This window comes from Hetaerina americana, unplaced genomic scaffold (genome assembly GCF_022747635.1).
Source record: "Hetaerina americana unplaced genomic scaffold, ioHetAmer1.1.p SCAF_46, whole genome shotgun sequence".
Classification (NCBI taxonomy): domain Eukaryota; kingdom Metazoa; phylum Arthropoda; class Insecta; order Odonata; family Calopterygidae; genus Hetaerina; species Hetaerina americana.
In genome coordinates this window covers 3,505,237-3,525,163 of record NW_027287052.1, presented here as the reverse complement: position 1 = coordinate 3,525,163, position 19,927 = coordinate 3,505,237, and the positions used below count along the sequence as shown (strand labels likewise).

The 19,927-nt window shown below is 37.4% G+C and overlaps 1 protein-coding gene across 1 annotated transcript in view; it reads left to right on the top strand.

Moving 5' to 3' along the window:
- LOC139693294 (calcitonin gene-related peptide type 1 receptor-like) overlaps positions 1-19,927 on the top strand; it is a gene marked incomplete at its 5' end in the record, with an annotated part of 88,679 nt that overhangs the window by 4,592 nt on the left and 64,160 nt on the right. Inside the window, 2 exons of the mRNA XM_071591407.1 lie at positions 11,228-11,341; positions 16,187-16,293. Of these exons, the coding sequence (XP_071447508.1) occupies positions 11,228-11,341; positions 16,187-16,293 (221 nt within the window). The remainder of the gene's footprint in view (positions 1-11,227; positions 11,342-16,186; positions 16,294-19,927) is intronic.

The following is a 19,927-nucleotide window of genomic DNA, read 5'->3' as shown; positions in this document are numbered from 1 at the left end:
AAGATATTCCCTCCTGATATTTAAAGATTTTTATCCTATCCATTTTAATGCACATTCACTTTTGATATATACGCTGATTTCACGGAATGAAATATCCAATGATATGTATGTATGTCATACACGGTATGTATGACATACCGTGTATGATAATTATGAATACAATGCGCAGATTTTTCCCATCCTTTTACTTGTTATTTTTCTTGTCTGACCCGTGAATTTTTCATCCTCTCTTTTGGTGCGGTTTATAAAACTTTGTCATTCACATTTGACCGTAATCACTAGTTGCATTGTTGGAATCTTACACGGAATATAATAACTGGCCTCAAAACTCTCCCCAATGAAGGCGCTTCTTTTTTCCAGAATTGGTTCCGAGTTTCAAAATTACTCATGATTTTTATTATTTTTCTTCAAATTACCTTTGTTTTATGTTTTGAATGATATGTACTTTTTTTCTTTGAATTATGGCATTTTTTAGTTTACTTATTGAATGCATAATTAAAAAGCCGCACTCATTTGAGTCTCACTGAGGTGGCCATTGATGTTCTTGCCATTTTATTTAATAACCATAAGTCTGTTATTATTCTTTGGTGGTTAGGTGTCTTTTACACACTGCACACTGCACTGTGCTACTAATCTTCCCAACTTGAAATAAGATAATCATTTGATCATTTCTCGTTACTTTTAGTTAGAAAAGGAATCAAATAGTTTCACACCGAACGAATCCATTCTATAGGAATTAATTATTAGTTAGTGTTTATCCTAAATTAATGTTCTGATCGAACGATGCAGGGTTTTCAGCTATTTATTTTGTACATTTGAGCATGAATTCGCGTTATAAAATATAATTGAAGATTACCGACCTTTTTGGTTATAATTTGCAGTACAGAAGCTTTTACTGTGCATTATTCGACAGATTCTGGTCTCTGATCCAAGAGAACTTGGGTTAAAATTTTCGCTTTTTTAAATATACTACCTTGATCAAAAAGTTCCCGGAATAACCACCGTGTGGCGCTCCCATCGTTCCGATTTGAGTTCTGTTTTTTTTGTTAAATTGGTACATCTGTTGTTGATATTCCCTTTAAATCTTAGTGCCATAACTTGACATTTGCAAAAGTTACGTAGCCAAGAGTACATCTATCTCTGTGTGTGTTGGCGATTTTTTACAATTTCAGAAATGGATTTAAATTTGCAACAACGAACTTGTATTAAATTTTGCGTAAAAAACGGATTTAGTGGCGTACGGACGTTGGAAATGTTGGAAAAGTGTTTCGGCAACGATTCTCTAAAAAAAAACGGTCGTTTACCAGTGGCACGAGCGGTTCAGAAGTGGTCGTGAGTCAATCGAAGATGATGAACGCAGTGGCAGACCATCGACATCGAAAGTCGGTGAAAAAATTGATAAAGTAAAAGAAATGTTGGTCAATAACCGCAAATTAACCATCAGAGAAATAGCGGAGGACTTGAACATTGCCTATGGATCCGCCCAAGACATTGTGGTTAATGATTTGGGTTTCCGTCGTGTAGCAGCAAAGTTGGTGCCAAAAGACCTCAATTTCATGCAAAAAAGAGACCGTGTTGACGTCGCAAAAGACATGATTTGCGAGGCTGAATCCGATCCCACATTCATCAAAAGGATCATTACTGGAGACGAGACGTGGGTTTATGAGTACGACACGCAATCCAGACATCAGGCAAGTGAATGGCGTTCACCAAATGAGCCGAGACCAAAAAAACCACGTCGTTTTCAGTCAAAAAAGAAGGCAATGCTGACGGTTTTCATGGATTACAACGGTGTAGTGCATCATGAATTTTTGCCAGAAGGCCAGACAGTAAACAAAGAGTATTATTTGGGCGTTATGAGACGTTTGCGTGAAGCAATTCGCCGGAAGAGACCAGAAATGTGGGCAGAAAACTCGTGGATTTTGCACCATGATAACGCACCGTCGCACAGTGCTATCATTATTCGTAATTTTTTGACGAAAAATGCAACAAATACCATCCAACAGCCACCGAATTCACCTGATTTGGCTCCCTGTGACTTCTTTCTGTTCAATCGAGTTAAAAAAACCATTACGGGGAACGCGTTTTAGCAGCCGAGAGGAAGTAATGGAAAAATCGCAGGAAGCACTGATGGACATACCGAAAACCGAATATAAAAAATGTTTCGAGGATTGGATCAAGCGCTGGCATAAGTGTGTTGCAGTCGATGGGGATTACTTTGAAGGGGACAATATAGATTCAGATGAATAAACTTGTATTTTTAATTTTCTGAATAAATTCCGGGAAATTTTTGATCAAGGTAGTATCACTTTTCCCAACTTCATTCATCTTGATGAATTTTTATTTCCAAACTCTGTTGCTCCATTTCGCCGCCTGCAATTGCCTCGACTTAGCCCTTGTACGTATCAGGCTTTAAACTCCTATCCCGCGAATTGTGGACATGAAAGAACGAATGAAGGTCGCGTAACGATCCTGAAGATGGGGCGAACTCCAAGGAAGTTGGGAGCGGAGTGTCTCCTGGATCCAAGAGTAAGTTTTTGGCGTAAATACATGTCTCGCATATCTATACACACAATATCGTGAGCTGAAAAACCGAAAAGTAAATAAAATTTCCTCATGAATAATGTGACATTTAAATAGGCCCTAATGATCTAAAAACGGCTGGAGGGGTCGAATCCGTTGGAAGAAATGGAAGTAGGTCAAACGTGTGGAATGTGCAAGAGCGGAGCAATGGGGATGCTAGATGTTTGCTAATTCACCACGTAACCACCATGAGGATTTCATTTAAATTGAAATCATTCATTGCTATTGTAACACATATCATTAGAAATCAAATGCTGATAAATGAATGACGAGGAAGGAATTTCGTAGAAATTTCATTTCGTCTGAAATCCTTGCCTAAACTTTTATGATCAAAATAAGATTTTTTGACCAACAATTTTTTGAAGTAGAATCATTGCCAGCCACATGGTGCCACGGTTGCGACAACTTTGGGCCGGCATTAAAGTTGTTTTCTTCGGCTGGTGGAACTCAAGGAATGAATTGGTTATTTCTCTAATAACTCCCCCCCCTGCGAAGGTTATTATCGAGTCAATTATTGCACCCGTATCATTCAGATGACGTCAGAAAAACGGTTTCTAAGAATTCCTTTTGCTCGCTGCCATTTTATATGTTGACAAATTTCTTAAATCGTGGAAAGAGAGATTTGATTCCTCTATTTCCCCTACCAAACATTTTAGCATTTTGTACGCCAATAAGCTATCGGACAACCAGGGTCCATATCATTTAATTGCAATGTCTGCCCCTTTTCAAACCTGACTACCCCTTTTTACTACTTTATTTTTGGCAATAAAGAGCTCTTTCAAACATTATCACAAATTGGTATCATTTCATCCACTGAATATCATTGAAAATTTTCATGGTTTATTCAATAAACAAGATATATTCAAGTAGTTATTTATAATGAATGGAAGTATTCTCTAGGAGGTAGGACAATTCACGGCATTAAACGACATTCTGATGCAATTTAATCAGGCTAATTGCCGAAAGTAATAAAGCAGTTTGAAGAATTAAAGATTTTAGCTCCCTGATTAAATTTTATATCTGTGGTTGGAGTTGTTTTTGGCGTGATGACTTTAAGCTTTATGACTTTAAGCTTTATGACCAGTAATTTGTCAATTGAAGGTAGGTATTGAATGGTCTCTGACAATTACTACACTCACATATCTTCGTGTATTTCGAATTAATTTTAGCAAAACCCATTTGGTTCGTCACAATCGCTTTCTCAAATGTTCTCACTCTATACCTTTGTGCTTATATTAAACTATTACATGCTATGTATTATACATACTGTTAACGATGGTGGTCTGAAAAGTTTCTGGTCTTAAAAATGTCAGAAAATGTCAAAAAAATATCTTGTTTCTTTGTTAGGTCGGAAACTTTTCAGACCACCCATATATTATATACTATATATTTGTTTTTTTCCTTCGCCTTGTTTTCTCACTTATCGTCTCCTTTGCTATCGCAGCTTTCAGTATTTCACTACATCTCCATCTATCTTCCATCCACTTTTTCTTCCCTTGATCTTCCCTTTATTTCGTATCAAAAACGCCATTCTTCCTTGTTTTTCCTCCGTTCCACTCGGCTTACAGTCTTCATTTATTTGAGTGACCACATTTCCCAGGACTTCATTTTGCACTCATCACCTTTCGTCAAAGACTAAATGACTATAAACAATGCAGAACAATGATTCACAACAATTTCTTCTTTTACATCCCCACTTTTAACTTTATCAATTGCCAATACTTCTCTGGTTCTAGTAAATTATACTCATGCTAAAATTATGATTGTCTTAATGTCTTTGCGAAAGATAACCGCCTGTAGCGTGATCTGTAAAATTCCTACGTTATCAAAAATGAAATAGGTCATTGGACAAAAACGAGATCACTCCCTGCTTTTACGGCGAATGGACACGCTATCAATAACGTCGACGGATTGTTTTCTTCGGACTTCCTTACGTTTTCCCTGAACGAGCGACCGCGAGTAATTTTTTTTCCACTTCCGTAACCACTCAAACCAACTTTTCCTTCAAGAACTCGAAGTGGTGGAAGGGAAGAAAACATCTTGAAAAAGAGGGGAAAATTATTTTCCGTCCCCACGACATGAATAAATTGATCCTTCAAGTCCTGCATGAGAAAAAGGCCGCTACCAGGCAATATTCACCACAAAAAAATGCAATCCGGAAAAGGTCCCGACAGGGAAAGACAAAGGAATCCCCGAATCTAAAAATAAAAGAGAGGAAATGTTTTCGACCGCTTCCCCCACCCCCCGTGCCCTCACTCAGCTAGGGCGGAACTGTTCTGAATAATTACTCCGGGTCCATTAATCGGGGGGGGGGGGGGTCGCCAGATATGGAGGGGGACTCCCATGACCACCACCCTTCCTCACCCTCCCCACCCTCCAACCTGACACCTCATCCCCCACTCTTTTGTTAGCCCAATAAAACTCGATCAATCAAAGTCATCGCGCTAAACCAGTCGATGGGTTCCCGAAGCGCTTCCACCCATTCCCCGCCCGTGTTCCTTTTAATGGCCTCCGTGGACCGCTCAGTCCCCGGCCACCTTCGCCACGGAAGATCAATCAACCCCACCTCCCACTCCAACCCGGCCGCGATGCACCCCTCTCGCCGCAAGGCCTGGCGGACTTCCCGCCGCCCTCTTCATGGGCTCTGACGGCTGCCCTTCCTAGTCGCTCTTTATTTTGTTTTCGTCAAGCGAACTTTTCTCCAAATCATTGGGGTAGGCACGAGGGAAGGAGGAAATTTGGGGTTAGCTACCCCCTCCCGGCCACCAAAAAACTGGACTTTACGTATATCGTGAGAACCGATTACTCAAAATATCAATTTCAGGGGGAGGAAGGGGTTATCCGTGATCTAATCAGAATGACGAAGATGACTACAATGTCTTCAATATCACCTTTACAAATTCACCTTTTTGTATTTGGGGCAGTTATGAGAATTCTGTAACTAGAATATGTGCACTAGTACACACGAGTCCTAGAGTATGATTTTATCATATGTGCCTTAAACTGGCAATTTAACAGTCGCGCCGATCTGGGGCATTCGCCGAGGGATCTTACGTGTGCCCCTCGCAGAATATGGACTTGGAATGTAGGGGAGATTCTGAGATCAGGGAAATCAAAAGTGAGCGAATGATGGAAGAATGTGTGAGGTGAGATTGGGAGAATAGTGGGGAGCAAAAGCTACGGATTAAAATAGAGCAGAGGAAAAGAGGGCCAACATTATAATGGGCAAAAAATAGGAAGAAGCTTAATACGAGATAGAGAGGGCAAGTGATAGAATATTATTAGTAGAAGTAAAAGGTTGACCGACGTACTTAGTCAATGTTCAAGTCTTCATATCATTAAAAAATCATAGGGAGGAAGAAGACAGGGCACATGATCAATAAGAGGAAACAATTCCGGGCGTTCCTGGAAGGAAGTATGTACGTAATAGTGATTGGGGGTTAGAACACGATCGTAGGCGAAGGGAGAGATGGAAGTGTGGTATGAGACTACGGCTTAGGAATATGAAATTACTGCGAGGAAAAAATAGAACATGTATAGAAAATGTCCTAGTAAAGGATTAATTATAAACAGAATAATTAGAAATACAAAAGACAAAAGCCAATGGAAGAGTTTAAACACAGAATTAGAAAGAAAAGAACAGGGAGTTGAATAACAGACTGGGATGGAAAACTAATATGGCATATAAGCGTGTGCCATTGTATGAGCACAATGAAAGACTCTGGAGTCTGAGGATAAGGAACGTTACCACGGAGGGGTAAAATGGTGCCCTGTCCAGGAAGGTAAAAGCACTGTCAAAAAGTGAGAAGGATAAACACGTGCAAACAATCGAAGAGAGACATAACAGTTTCAGGCTTAACTTTGTAGAATTCATTCATGATGAGGGAAGAAAAATTATTAAAGTGTGAATTATTAAATCTTTATGTGGAAGCTCAAAGCCTATTTTTCTACCGTCATTAATCGAAGAGAAGTTAGGAAATTTTCCCAAATTAACCAGAAGAGATTCAAAAGAGATGGAGAGAATATATAGAGAAACTGTATGGTAAATGTATTGAAGTAGCAATTTTAAACGGGGAAAGGGGACACGGTAAAAGAGGATAAAAAGGTTATGAAAGGGATTGAAATTAATGAATTGGAAAGAAAAAGAAAAAAAATATGGTTGTATACTCAGGATTATTAATTTATTTTATTTCTTTATTTATCGTCCTAATTCAGTAAGATGGAGATTTAGAGTGCCTTCTTCCACCTTCCGTTTCAACATTACATTGACGACAATAACATACGCCCAAGCCCTAGGCGGAGGAAAATCCACCTTGGTGGGAATAAAGCCCGCGACTCCAGGGTCGGCAGGTGAGAACATTTCCTCGCCGTCACCGGGAGTGGCGTGAAAAGGAGATGGAGGGGAGAGCAAACGATATTTATCGTAAGGAATCATCGCCTTGGTTTCAGGAAAGTGACGACACCGCGTAATTTCAAAGCAATAATGAGGTTACCAATAGAGAGGTATATAGAATACAATCAGTATTAGTTTGCTTCATAGAGTTGAAGAAAGCATTCAAAAGAATAAATTAGGGTAATTAAATTTTTATATTCTCTGGCCTAACTTCATGGAATTAACACATCATGTTGAAATGAAATAATTTTCATATTAATATGTTGTGTCCAATCCAAGTATGTGTGGAATTACAAAGTTACTCATTTCAATTCTATTGGTTCAATTAATTTATTTATTGGAGAAAATAGGAGCAGATTGGAGTGTTTAGGAGATTTTTACTCAACCTGTACATGTCTGTCTGCTCATGGGCGAGTGGCGTATATAGGGAGTCGCGATGGGCAGCGATAGGAAGAGGGGTGAGACAGGGTGATCATTGTTTTACCTGCTATTCAGCGATTATATGGAGGAAATGGTAAGCATAGTAGTGAAGAACATGAGTTAGGAATGAAAGTTCGTGAGGACTTTTCAAAATAAGTGGGGTTTGTGGATGCCCAGGCTTTATCTAGTCATTACGCTGCAACAATTTCAGAGTGTGACGCGCATATTGCGGATGACTCCGTTGAAATTTACTGTCGACTGGCGTCTCCCGCAGTTTCATGTAATTTAGCAACTCAGTCAGCCCAGGGGTTACAATTACGCTGCGTGCATAATAAAGATAGTGTTATATTTGTGTGCGCGGAATGAGAATCAAGTTAAGCAAAACAAAAATATGTGAAGAATGGTTTTAGGCGTCAATTTGTGGAAGCGATTCATATCGGAAAACAAAAATACTTTGTTCTTTCACACATATTTTATCATTCACGACTTAGGTTTGGGTTTAAAAAGTCGTGAATAATTAAATATATGTGGAAGAACAAAATATTTTCTTTTCCGATGCGAAAAATTATTTGGTTTTCGAGAAAGAGCTCAGTTAAACATTAAAATATGATTTCATAAAACAGAATGATGGAACGGTTTACATATTTTGGAAGTGTTTTGGACCAGTATGATAAAAGCAGTAGGGGCAAAAGAAGGAGAATTACGGAAGTAAAGGAAACGTTTACAAGGAGAGAATTGATGACAGGAATATTGAGTAATGATGTTAGCAAAATTCTCGTTAAAACTTTGATATGAAAATTGGTTTTGTATGGCGCGGTAACATGATCACTGAAGCAGGATGATAGACTTAGATTGGGTTTGGGGAAGAATGTGATAGGTGAAGTGGACAGAAATAAAAACGAACGAGGAAGCGCTAGGTATGGTGGGCGAGGAGAGATGATTGTTGGGAGGACATCATAAGGAGCCAGGAAAGATGGATCCGAGCCTTTTAATTGGCGATGGGATGAAGACTGATATATAGAGAATGCTAGGCAAGCGAGGAAGGGGCAGGAATAGGATGGGGATGTTGGATGGAATGAAGGGAAGAAGAAAGTATGCAGAAATGAAGAGGGGCCTATTGGAAGGTTGGAAGTCGACTTGTTTTTGCTAGGCGAGGCAAATAAATGTATCTTTTTATCATTAACAGTCTGTGCCCAATGAAGCCTACTGTAAATGTTAGAATACCAATCAATGATACGTAATATCAGTGCTAGTACACGCATGGTGACTGAATACACGTCTTCGAGGGACACTTGCCCTTTTGATTTGCCTCCCTTCCCCCAAACCTTATCATCCTAGCCACGTTATGGAGAACCACCCACACGCCCCAGTCCTTTGTGAGGAGGGGGGGGGCGGGGGGCGGGGACAAGCGACTTTCGAGCGTTCCCACGGGCGCTTTGACCTAGATTGCCCCCGAACCGCTTTGCCTATTCCCTCCTAAAATCAACTCGAGTCGTTAGCGGAGTAGGTTTTCGCCCCGAAGGAGAGCTTAAGTGCAAATGTTCGGGGAGCCCATCCACGGCGGATATTACGGTCTCTCCCTCCTTACTCTCGGCCCTCCGGGTTCGATTAAGTACTTCGTGACAAACCCTTCATCATCATCATCAGCTATGAATCCGAAGATTGGCACCCTGCAGGTTTTCCGCTCCATTTCCCGAAATTATAAAAATTGTAATTTACCTCGCGGAATACTGCGTACAACGCGTTTCAAAGTGAGAGCATTGTGGATATTGTTTCTTTTGTTTTTAGGGTAGTGATAATGTTCTTCTATTATTATGTGTCCACTCCTATTCTCTCCTCTATTCTCAGCATTTCTTCTCTTTGCTAAACGAACTTTTGAAGCTTATGCTCGATGTGAGTCCGGCTCAGTTGAACGATGGATGGACCAGATGAGAACCCGAAATTCAACAGGGTTATGTTTTTAAACACGGATAATTTTCAATTAAGGTCTTCACAATTAGGAAAATGTATTATGCTACTTTGTACAATTATGGTGCATAGGGACCATCCAGATAGATCATAGGGGTGTACGCGAATTATCTAGCCATTCCAATTTATATTAAAACTGATTAGACTCTTGGTTATGTACGTATTTATAACAGCATTCTTTTATGAGAAACATGAATATATATGTTATTCCTCTAATAATACCATAGCTGACCGAAAACCAAAACTGTTTATCGAATTGAATATCCAATTTTGAGCAACCTTATCTGAGGATTTGAATGGCGAATGAAACAAATATGATTTTTTATTACACAATGAGAAGTCATAGAGGGTTATTGCTAAGTATTTCGTGTTCATCATCATCAGGTAGTCCACCCAACTATAGGTATAGTTTGGACAGATCTTTACGACAATGTATCGTATTTCTTAGTATTGTATTCCTTAGTAAAATTGCTGAAACTTACCTAAAGCGTGTTGGGGAAATATTTTGTAATTTTTTAGAACGTGTAGGTACCTTCATACAAGTGGCTGGCTTCGGAGAATAATGATATCTAGATTACACTGAGATAAGGTAGAGTAAATTGTGCATTGATTTCCCCAATTTGAGATTATATATTTCAAAACACATCTTTAATTGTCTTTGGTGGGACTTCTGTTGATTCTTTCGAGCGAAGGTGTATCTATAAATTTAAGTGCTGGGAAACACTGATTCATGAATGCTAACTTATCCTGTGCCTATGAAAATTTTTACCTGTGTAAATCTTTGGTTAGTCTAAATTTGTAAATAAATTGTAAAATTTTGAATTAAATTTTATAGCAAAGTACAGGGATAAAGATTAAGTCTAATTACATCCACAATGATACAATAATTCCTGCAAATAGTGTTTATCAATGAATTGGCTCATCAAAGAAACTGCGGGAGATGCCGCAACAGTAACTTTCAACGGAGTCATGCGCTAATGTGCATTTCAATGCAATAATTTCAGTGTAAAAACAAGGTGAGTGATTTTACACTCTGAAATTATTGCATTAAATTGGATCTTTTCAGCCCTGTATTCTGCAAACATTAATGCCATTGTTGAAAGTTCTTCCAACGGTTTATATCTTTCTGTTCAATCAAGTTTATAAATGCGTTCACAAACTAACCACCATTAGTGAGTTTATTTTTATATTTACTTGGATACTCTCAAGGTTGGAATCGGGAATCCAAGTGTTGGGTCAAATGAAAGACCCAATCTGTTGGCATTCCCAAGAAAAATGACAAGCGATATTAAATTAACAGAAAATTTTGAAGTCCTATGAAATAGCTCTGTGCAAAAAATCTGTGTTTTAGCCATTAATAAATGTAATTTTTGCGATTTCACTTCCTATTTTACGTAAATTTTATAACTGAAAATAATTTGTTATAATATACTTAGTTACTTAGAATTTAACATTATACAAAATGTATGACAGTGATCGTGGCTTTGGGCTCGCTAAAATGTCGCCCGCGCTGGATTGCGTGAATGTTATTATCAAAAGAGACACCGTGCACAAATGACGTGACGCACTTAGAAGCGATTGGTCGCTCGTTCCACCCTGGCGCTCCATTACGCGCGGATAATTCTGAGCAAGTAAGTGGAGATTCAAGCGAAAAACGACCATTTCCTCGTGTTGAGGATTTCCTTGCGGGGAGAGTGCTAATGGAAGTAGCGCGCCGCCATTGAAAGGTGCATTCCGTGGGCTGAGTGGATGTTGGGGTTGAAAGCTGTCATTTGCGGGCGGTGTCTTACTTCGCTCCATTGTGTTGAGCGATGAGGCAGTGAGTGAGTGACCCGCCCGCCCGGTGCTTCTTCTCTTCCGCAGATCGCCTCTGGTGCCCGCGGGAGTTCGACGGGTGGACGTGCATCAATGCGACGCCTGCCGGCGAGAGTGCGAACTTCTCTTGCCCCTATTTCATTTACGGATTTGATCCCAACCGTGAGTATCCTAATTCAGCAATAATCACTCCATCCCTACTTATGCGCACATGATATATGGAGGTGTCTTGTGTATATACCTTCGCTCCTTTTCAAAGTTTTCACGAGTCTTTTCTTAATATCCTTACTCAACGTCCCTGTTATCAACTCCCTCCTTGTGAAAGCTTCTTTGCCTGGCGCAGTTCTCCTACTTACGTCCCTACTACTTTGACCGTGTTGGTCAAAAATACTCCCAAGATACGTATGCTGTTCTGACTGCTCAAGTTTTTTCTATCCTAATGTAATGTTTAGCTTAGCTTTTTTCTTTCTGGAAAATCGTGTAACCTTTGTTTTATTAATATTAATTCTCATGAGATTTCAATTAATGTTATTAATCGGCAATTTTCAGGCTTATCTGTAAGACAAAGTTCATCACAAGATGCCCTGATATTGTTAAATTTATCAATAAAATAATTATATACATATATATATACACATATATATATACATATACATATATATATATATATATATATATATATATATATATATATATATATATATATATGTATATACATAAATACATATATATATATATATATATATATACATATATATATATATATATATGCATACATACAATTATAATACTAATAATATTTTTCATTACTTCACTATGAAAACTTATTTTGTTACAGGATAAATGCATTGATAATTTTAGGATTCTTAAGAGGCGAACGTTCCATTATGTTCCGACGGAGTCGTCACTAACGCAGCAGTTACCGGAGCATATCCGCGCAATGTCTGTTAAAACCTTTTGATAGAATCTCTCCAGTGGAATAAAAAAGCGGCGATTGGCCGGAACCGCCTACTTCCCTCATCCCCGTTGCGTCAAAGACTGACGGGAAAAATTCCTCTTTTTTAGGCGTGACTCTATTTCCACGGCTTTGTTTCTCGCTGCGGAAGAAATAGGGCCCGTGCATGGACGGACGTGACATGGCAATGCATCAACCCGGATGCTCAGCACGAGTGACAGATTTATTTTCGCCGGATAACCTGAGATATCATATTCTTAATCATAGTCGACAGTGAACTAATGCCTGTTAGCATGGAACTGAAACACTAAAACTTCGTTTTTTTCTGCACTCTGACACATCCATTTTATTCGGCTCCCGTTGCTTTTATATCGACGGGGGAGCGCCAAGGTGATAAATGGAGCTCCCTTGGAAATGAACTTCGCAAAAATTGACAGCGAAAAAAGTGCGTCATAGGGAGTGAGTGTGTTTTGAACGGAGTGTTCTCCTCTTCGGCATTTCCCCACGTGTTATCTTTCGAAATGTTTGACTCTTCTCTCCCCTTGGGAAAAACAGTGCTCATCGGCGCTTTCAATCACGTAGTCCCGAGAAAGACGCTATTATGCACAAGAAAAGTTATTTCACCCGGGGTGCTTCAAACAAAGAATGGCTCGCCTTCGGAAATATATTGAAATCTAATAAGTGTCGTGCCGGAAATTGTGCGATAAAAAAGCTGGGGCAGACTATTTTCGCGTTATGATTTCTCGAAGCCCGGAGCTAAAGTATGATGGTGAATAGCAAAAGAATGCTATCGCGCGATCTTCTGACGAGATGACAATGGACCAAGCAAAGTACCACAGAAACTTAAATGGGAACTGAAGTGATAAAGATGTAGCAAGATTGAAATTCTATTAAACCGAGTTTAAACAGGCATAACCATGTATTTTCCTTAGTAGACATAACAGCTATTACAATAAGCCTTTCAAAATCGTTTTACGTGGCTTTCTCGAGGTTTTCCCGTGTTATAGGATGGTTCAAGATAAGGTGCATGCGATGTTTTCTCCGGCAAAAAGTTTAAAAGACACAAACACATCCAGCACGACTCAGCATCGACAAATTTTACCATATTCTTCACTAAAAAATACATTTTCACGAGATTATTTTATTATTAACAATTCATATTCATCCATTTCGTATTGTGTTAGAGAAAACAAAAGACCATTAAAAATATCTCATATCGTAATGCTTATTGTGATAGTGAAAAAATAGTAAATATCCAACTAAAAATCATTGCTTTCGACAAAGGTATTATAGGATGTTAACACTAAATTTATCATGACGTAAAAACTTGTCATTATATCCAGAAATGTCTTTTGTAATATTTGTTTTCATCAGTAGTAATATAATTAAATTTGTTTTAGATCACATAACGTTAAATTATGTCACTTTAATATAAACGGTACATTTATATTTATAGAAATATGCATCTCAATCATTTATTCCTAAGGTCCTTAGTCACTCTCTAGTCGGGGTTTATTACTGAGTATCAAGTAATATTTCATTGCCATTAAGGAGGTACCGTGAAACGGTTAATGTAGTGTTATACATAATTTTAATAAATTAAAGAATAATATTCTCCAAAAATTCAATAAAAAGGTTGTGTAAATAAACATTAATTTGGACGAAATAAACGCCTATAGAGAAAAGTTGTATTTACAATCTTGAAATTTGTAACGATTTCCTACGCTTCCGAGTGCTATTTGTAGATATAAATAGTTTGTTCTAAAATCTGTCGTGCCTTCTTCATTCATTCTGAGTATTCCACTTCAAACGTAGAGCGCATCCGCTGAATTATGTCATACACACTTGTATTGGTGCACACATTCATTGCATAATTGATGCTTACAATCCATTTTGTAACTCCAATGGTTTTGAGGGGAACAATGGAATTTCGCTCCAATGGTACCGATTGATCTCGCGATCCGCAGAGAACTAATTAACATCATCAACTGCATTTATTTGCAGATAATGATAGGATTAATGCATGAGGAGGATATCATGGATTGCATTGAATATCATATTATTATAACATATTAATATAACAATAGCCTACCGGCCCAATACTCCTCGTGTATGAAGGGCCTTGAGATTGCAAATTACTCTTAATCCCTAATTACACGACACAAAAAATTCTTCAACTCCTCACCACGTAGCGCGGCATACTTTCTACCTCATCTAATTCCATCCAAAATCCCTATTTTTTCCCTCCATCTATCTTGTTTGCCATAATTCTTCCGCCTATTAAAGTCTTCAGCATCTCATTGCCTCTCTTACTATCTCCTGCAACCACTTGTTCTGCCTCCTTCGAGTTTCTCCCAACACCCGTCTCTCTTTTCCCAACATACTCTAGGATTTTAACGTTGGTTGTCCTCTCCGCTCATTTGATTTTCTCCATTATTTTCCTCATTCACATGTCGAAATACTCTTGCTTTAAAGACCAATTTACCGATTCATACGATATTACGCCTCTTATTAAAGTTTTCAATAGTATATTTTTAATATGCCTGTGGTAAAAACCCACCTTTTTACAAAGGCTCCTTCAGTTTAAGTAATTCTCCCTTTAATGTTCCTACGTCTCACTAAACTCCCTCCGAACCACTTCTGAATGGGTGAACTGTTCTGCCTTTTCTATTTTGTGCTCCTCAACTTATGTATTTATCTTAGGCTTCCTTTTTCTTGAGAATCTTATTATTTTCCTTTTCTCTTACGGTTTCCTCTCTTTTTATTCGTATCAAATTAATTCTGCATCATGTCAATCCATGATGGTTACTCTTTCCGGCAGACAAGGCCTTGACCATTCACGAATATGACCTTAGTAACAGACGAAAGCACTTAAGATTAGTGAAATGTGAGTTCTTTCGTTGACGCCATGTCTTTCCTAGTTAAAAATTGAAGCTATTGGCTACGGCTGTGATTGTAAAATTTGAAGATAGTACGAACTATAGAATGTGAGGTCACTTTTTCATTCACTGAATTTAAAGTCGAGGAAATAGACTCACGAAAAAAGTATCGATTTGAGAATCGAATAAAATATAATCATTGAGTTTTTCCCGAAACCTATGGAAAGATCTGAAAAGCACCAGGTCTTTCATTCAAAAATATTCCCCTCCTCTGAAATGTTTTGTTGCATGTACGATTAATATATGATTATAAATGATAGATAGACCAAGCGTTGATCATTAAAGTAATACAATTTGATGGAACCGTGGAAGAAATAAAGTCAATTTTGTAATCCAGGAATTGAGTGAATATCTAGTTAAACCATCCATTCTCGCAAACTTCAGCGCGTGGGTGGACCTCCAAGCAATATGAGTGCTTGGAAACTAAATTGTTGAAAGGAAATAAATACATTCACCATTTTTTCATAAGTTTCCGCAAATGGCCGTTAATATATATCGAGGCAGTGCGTAGGGTGGAATTTCTATTCGTAATCTCAATGTTCTTGGTTCCAATCAGGATATTTTCTGTGGGAAACCTTTGCGGCCTAAAACCTTCCTGTTTAATTTTGTGAGCACGGGAGAATACTGGGTAAAACTCAGGCGTCATGGGGATAAAAACCAGCCCCCGTAATCTGAATGCGTGCAATTTGCATGTCGCAGTACTCGCTTTAACGTGAGCCCTATTCTCACCTGTCTATTCGTTCATCTTGTATAAGAACCTCGTCTGTGCTTGATATATTAAAAAAAGAGAAAATTAATTAGGGAAAATTATGGACTCAAATGGTGAGTACCACAAAGTGGTATGAAATTTCCTTGTCATTATTTTGTCAACTCCATTCGGAAACAACTTTTTTCATTCACTACGCCTGTATTAACTAAGGTGTATGTTTATTTAGTGTTGTATTTCATAAATAAAGATACTGCGTGTATGGATAATTTAATGTTCTGACCAAATAGGATGATTTTCCTAGTTTAACATTGTGTTCACAAAGTGCTTTCGCCATGATGCCTTATAGTTATCGGTTCACATTTTTTCTTTCATGTAATTCTGACTCGTGTGTTCTTCCAACAAAGGTCTGGCCTACCGGGTATGCACCAGCGACGGCACTTGGTTCCAGCACCCGGACAGCAACAAAACGTGGTCAAATTACACGACCTGCGTGGACTTCGAGGATTTGGAGGTAAATGCACATCCCATACCACTACGATAGTTTTTGCACGTTTAAAATCTTAAGTCTGAAGTGTCACATTAAAAAATATTGTAAAGTATATTTTGCCTACTCTTTCATTTTGATTTATCTTGATTGGATTTTTATCTATTACTAAAAGTTTTCATTAAAGTATACAAACTTGATATAAATGTCCAGCTTATTGAGCCAAAGTTCTAAGATTTATGGCCAGCAACTTCAAAATAGTTGTGGTACTGAAAACTGGATTGAAAATTATTTTTATTTCCCGTATTGCGTTAATGCATTAGAATGGATGTTAATAATTGTGTTAGTTTACGTTTAATAACCGTAATTAAATATTCATTATATTTGTATTCAATCTCCCTCATGAATGGCATATAAATGGACCGCGGCTTGATTAATTTTCACCTGATGAGGACAACGCCTTAGCGCTGAAACCAGTTGTACGTAAATAAAGAAAAGTGGAAGTATGAATTGAGTTCTTCATTCAATGGATATATTATATTTTACTGATGTTGTTTCTTAATATTTAATGTCCAATCTACGTCGGATATTTTTGGGTCCCTATTCGCGGAGATTTTCACTACAATTAATGTATTGTTTAATTTGTATTAACAGAGTTAATACAATTTTATTACACATACACCAGCTAATTTAGCCTATTATATCGCTATAGTTATATTTTAAATTTATTATGATGAAAGCGTGAAATCGAGACTCGGTAATCAGTTTTCATAAGAGAGACCATTTAAATAAATAAAAGCGTATATTGTGGCAAAAATGACGACAATAAGCATTATTATATCATTTAAGCATGTTTAATTATAAAATTTGGTGTTCCAGGTAAACGATCAAAGAAAATAGTTCATTTGAGTATTTCGGAGGAAGAAATTCCACTGAGCATTGCATACATAATAAAATATCTTCCATTGCACATTTACCCTTACCCATTGCCCACCTCCGAATGGAAAATGCTACTATGCCAGCTATTATCGTTTCCCTGCTTCTCTGATAGGTCCGCTCCGATAGCTGCTATTGAACGGTATTCTCTCGTGATCCCCTTGTTGCATCTCAAAGAATCGAAGGAGAGAGCGGATGAAAGCACTAAGGTCCTTTATGAAACAACATGAAAGAGCATAAAAAATAAACGGCACTCATTCACATCGACTGCGGTGTAAAAATCAAAGGGCATGCTCAAAATAGCGTCCCGATTTCCCGCTCGTTCAAAGCGCGCTGCTTTTTCTTTTACCCATACTCCTCCCGAAGTTCAATGCACAAAATAGTTGGAAGGATTTACACACTCTATTTGCACATCATGTGCATGGCCAAGTAAAAGAATCTGCACAATTCATATGATAAACAGAACGATACAGTCATTGTAGTGCAGATATTTTAATTGCCGCTATCATTTCAAATGAATTATATATATATATATATATATATAATTATATATATATATAATTATATATATATAATTATATATATATATATATATGAGTCTCACTTGAAGAAGGCCTCTGAGAGGGCCGAAAGCTTGAACAATTTACCGTGTGAGTGTTCTTTTAAATGTGTCCATTCTTTTCTATTTGTGTTATATTGTGTCAGCCCATATATATATATATATATATATATATATATATATATATATATATATATATATATATATATATATATATATATATATATATATATATATATATTATATTACTAGTAGAGATAAAAGCAGAACCGACAAACTTGGTTATTATTCAGGTATACATGCCACCGAGCAACCATACAGAGGAAGAGGTCGATAGGATATACGACCAGTTAGAGGACATAATCGCGTGTGTTCCTGCAGGGAAACATTTGGTAGTGATGGGGTATTGGAATGCGACGGTAGGCGAAGGAAGAGATGGTGATGAGGTGGGGAACTACGGTTTAGGCACGAGGAATGACCGTGGGGAGAAAGCAGTTAAGTTCTGCAGGAGACAGGGCTTAGTCATCACCAACACTTAATTTAGACACCACAAAAGACGGAGGTATACATAGAAAATGCCAGGCGACTCAGAAAGGTATCAGTGTTTAGTGGTAGCGAAATATTCGGATTACTTGTCATTCGATGAGAAACGAAAACCTCAAATGTAGAGCAGGCAATGTGACTGCCTGGCGCTTTACAAGAGCGTTTGAAAGGTCTATTACTGAAAAAATAAAGTAACTTTTCGTTTTAGAAATAAATCCGGCTTAACGTGATTGTTTTTCTAATATTACCTGGCTGAAATTTTTTCGGTGTATCACTTCATGGCATTTATAATGTCACTACGCTTTCGGACGGAAGAAACTTTTGCAATGGCAAATAGCATAATGCATAGATCAAAATTTGAATTTTCTCCCATTATATTACGTATCGTAGGGATGCTGTTTGCGTTGATTTTTCATTAATATGTCAAAAAAATATATACCTTAAATATGTGTTCCATTTTTCAAATCCATTCTCTCATTTTAATGCTGGCAAATTATTTTTGGTGTAAAATGCTCGTTGATACTAATGCGTATTTAGAAAATAATTTTAGGAATGCGTAAATTAAAAATACTTTTTTGTTTTGATTTTTTACGACGCTAGATTTAGGAATTTCTAGTTTAAAAAGAAATGTTTTCTAAGCCGTAGCCGGGTAAAGCCTGCCGTTAATTGATGTTCTATTTCTTGTTGGATAAGTTATGGAAGAACGGATTCTATGTGCCATTTTATCACCCGTTTTACTTTTATTTTATGTCACCATGTACAACAAATTTTGAGAACTAATCTTTTTCAAATTAAGTGAAATACCTAATGGCAGGATTCTAACAACTGTTAATTTGTATGTACCTATGAAACTTTTATGATTAAATACACGAAGTCACAATGATTTATATTTCCGGCGAGTTTTTTTTCATGAAATCATCTGCAAAAGCGAGATTATTCTTCCGTAATTTCTTTTATAACTCATTCAAAATGATTGTTCATCTCAATTCATTGCAATTATATGAGATTATTCGTATTGACTTGGGCGCAAATCTATCCTCCAATGGCAGAAAGGAGATTTTTTAGAGAATTTTTATACTGATTAGTTCATTGGGAGCGATATTTTTTACATTGAATGTGTTAATTTTTCGCATTTTTCCAATTCAGCCATCAAAAATGCAAACCAGTAATCTTTTCCGAGAATGTGTTTTCATGGTATTATAAAATATTTATAAGCATTAATCAATCAATTATTTATTTTTCAAGAATATAAACCATGCTATTATTAGCGTGTTTTACGCCCATAAGTAGGCGATTAAGAATCAATTGCACGGATGAATGGAGGGGAGAATGAAGTCATTGATTGTTCATTTCCTGTTTTTTTCATGCGACGGGCGACAGAACATTATGATTGATTTTTTACTATTGAATAAATTAAACATTAATATTTATGATGCGATATTTATGTTAAGAGCTTGAATATGAGAGAGGAACTAAGTAGGTTTAGCAATTATGATCGAAATTTAAAAGTGTTAAACAGAATTTAATCTACTATATTTCGAAATTAATTTTGTCCTGTTTTCATCTCATCGCCTCATTGTTCGGGCCGTCATCTCATTTGTATCGACATTTAATTTCTTCATT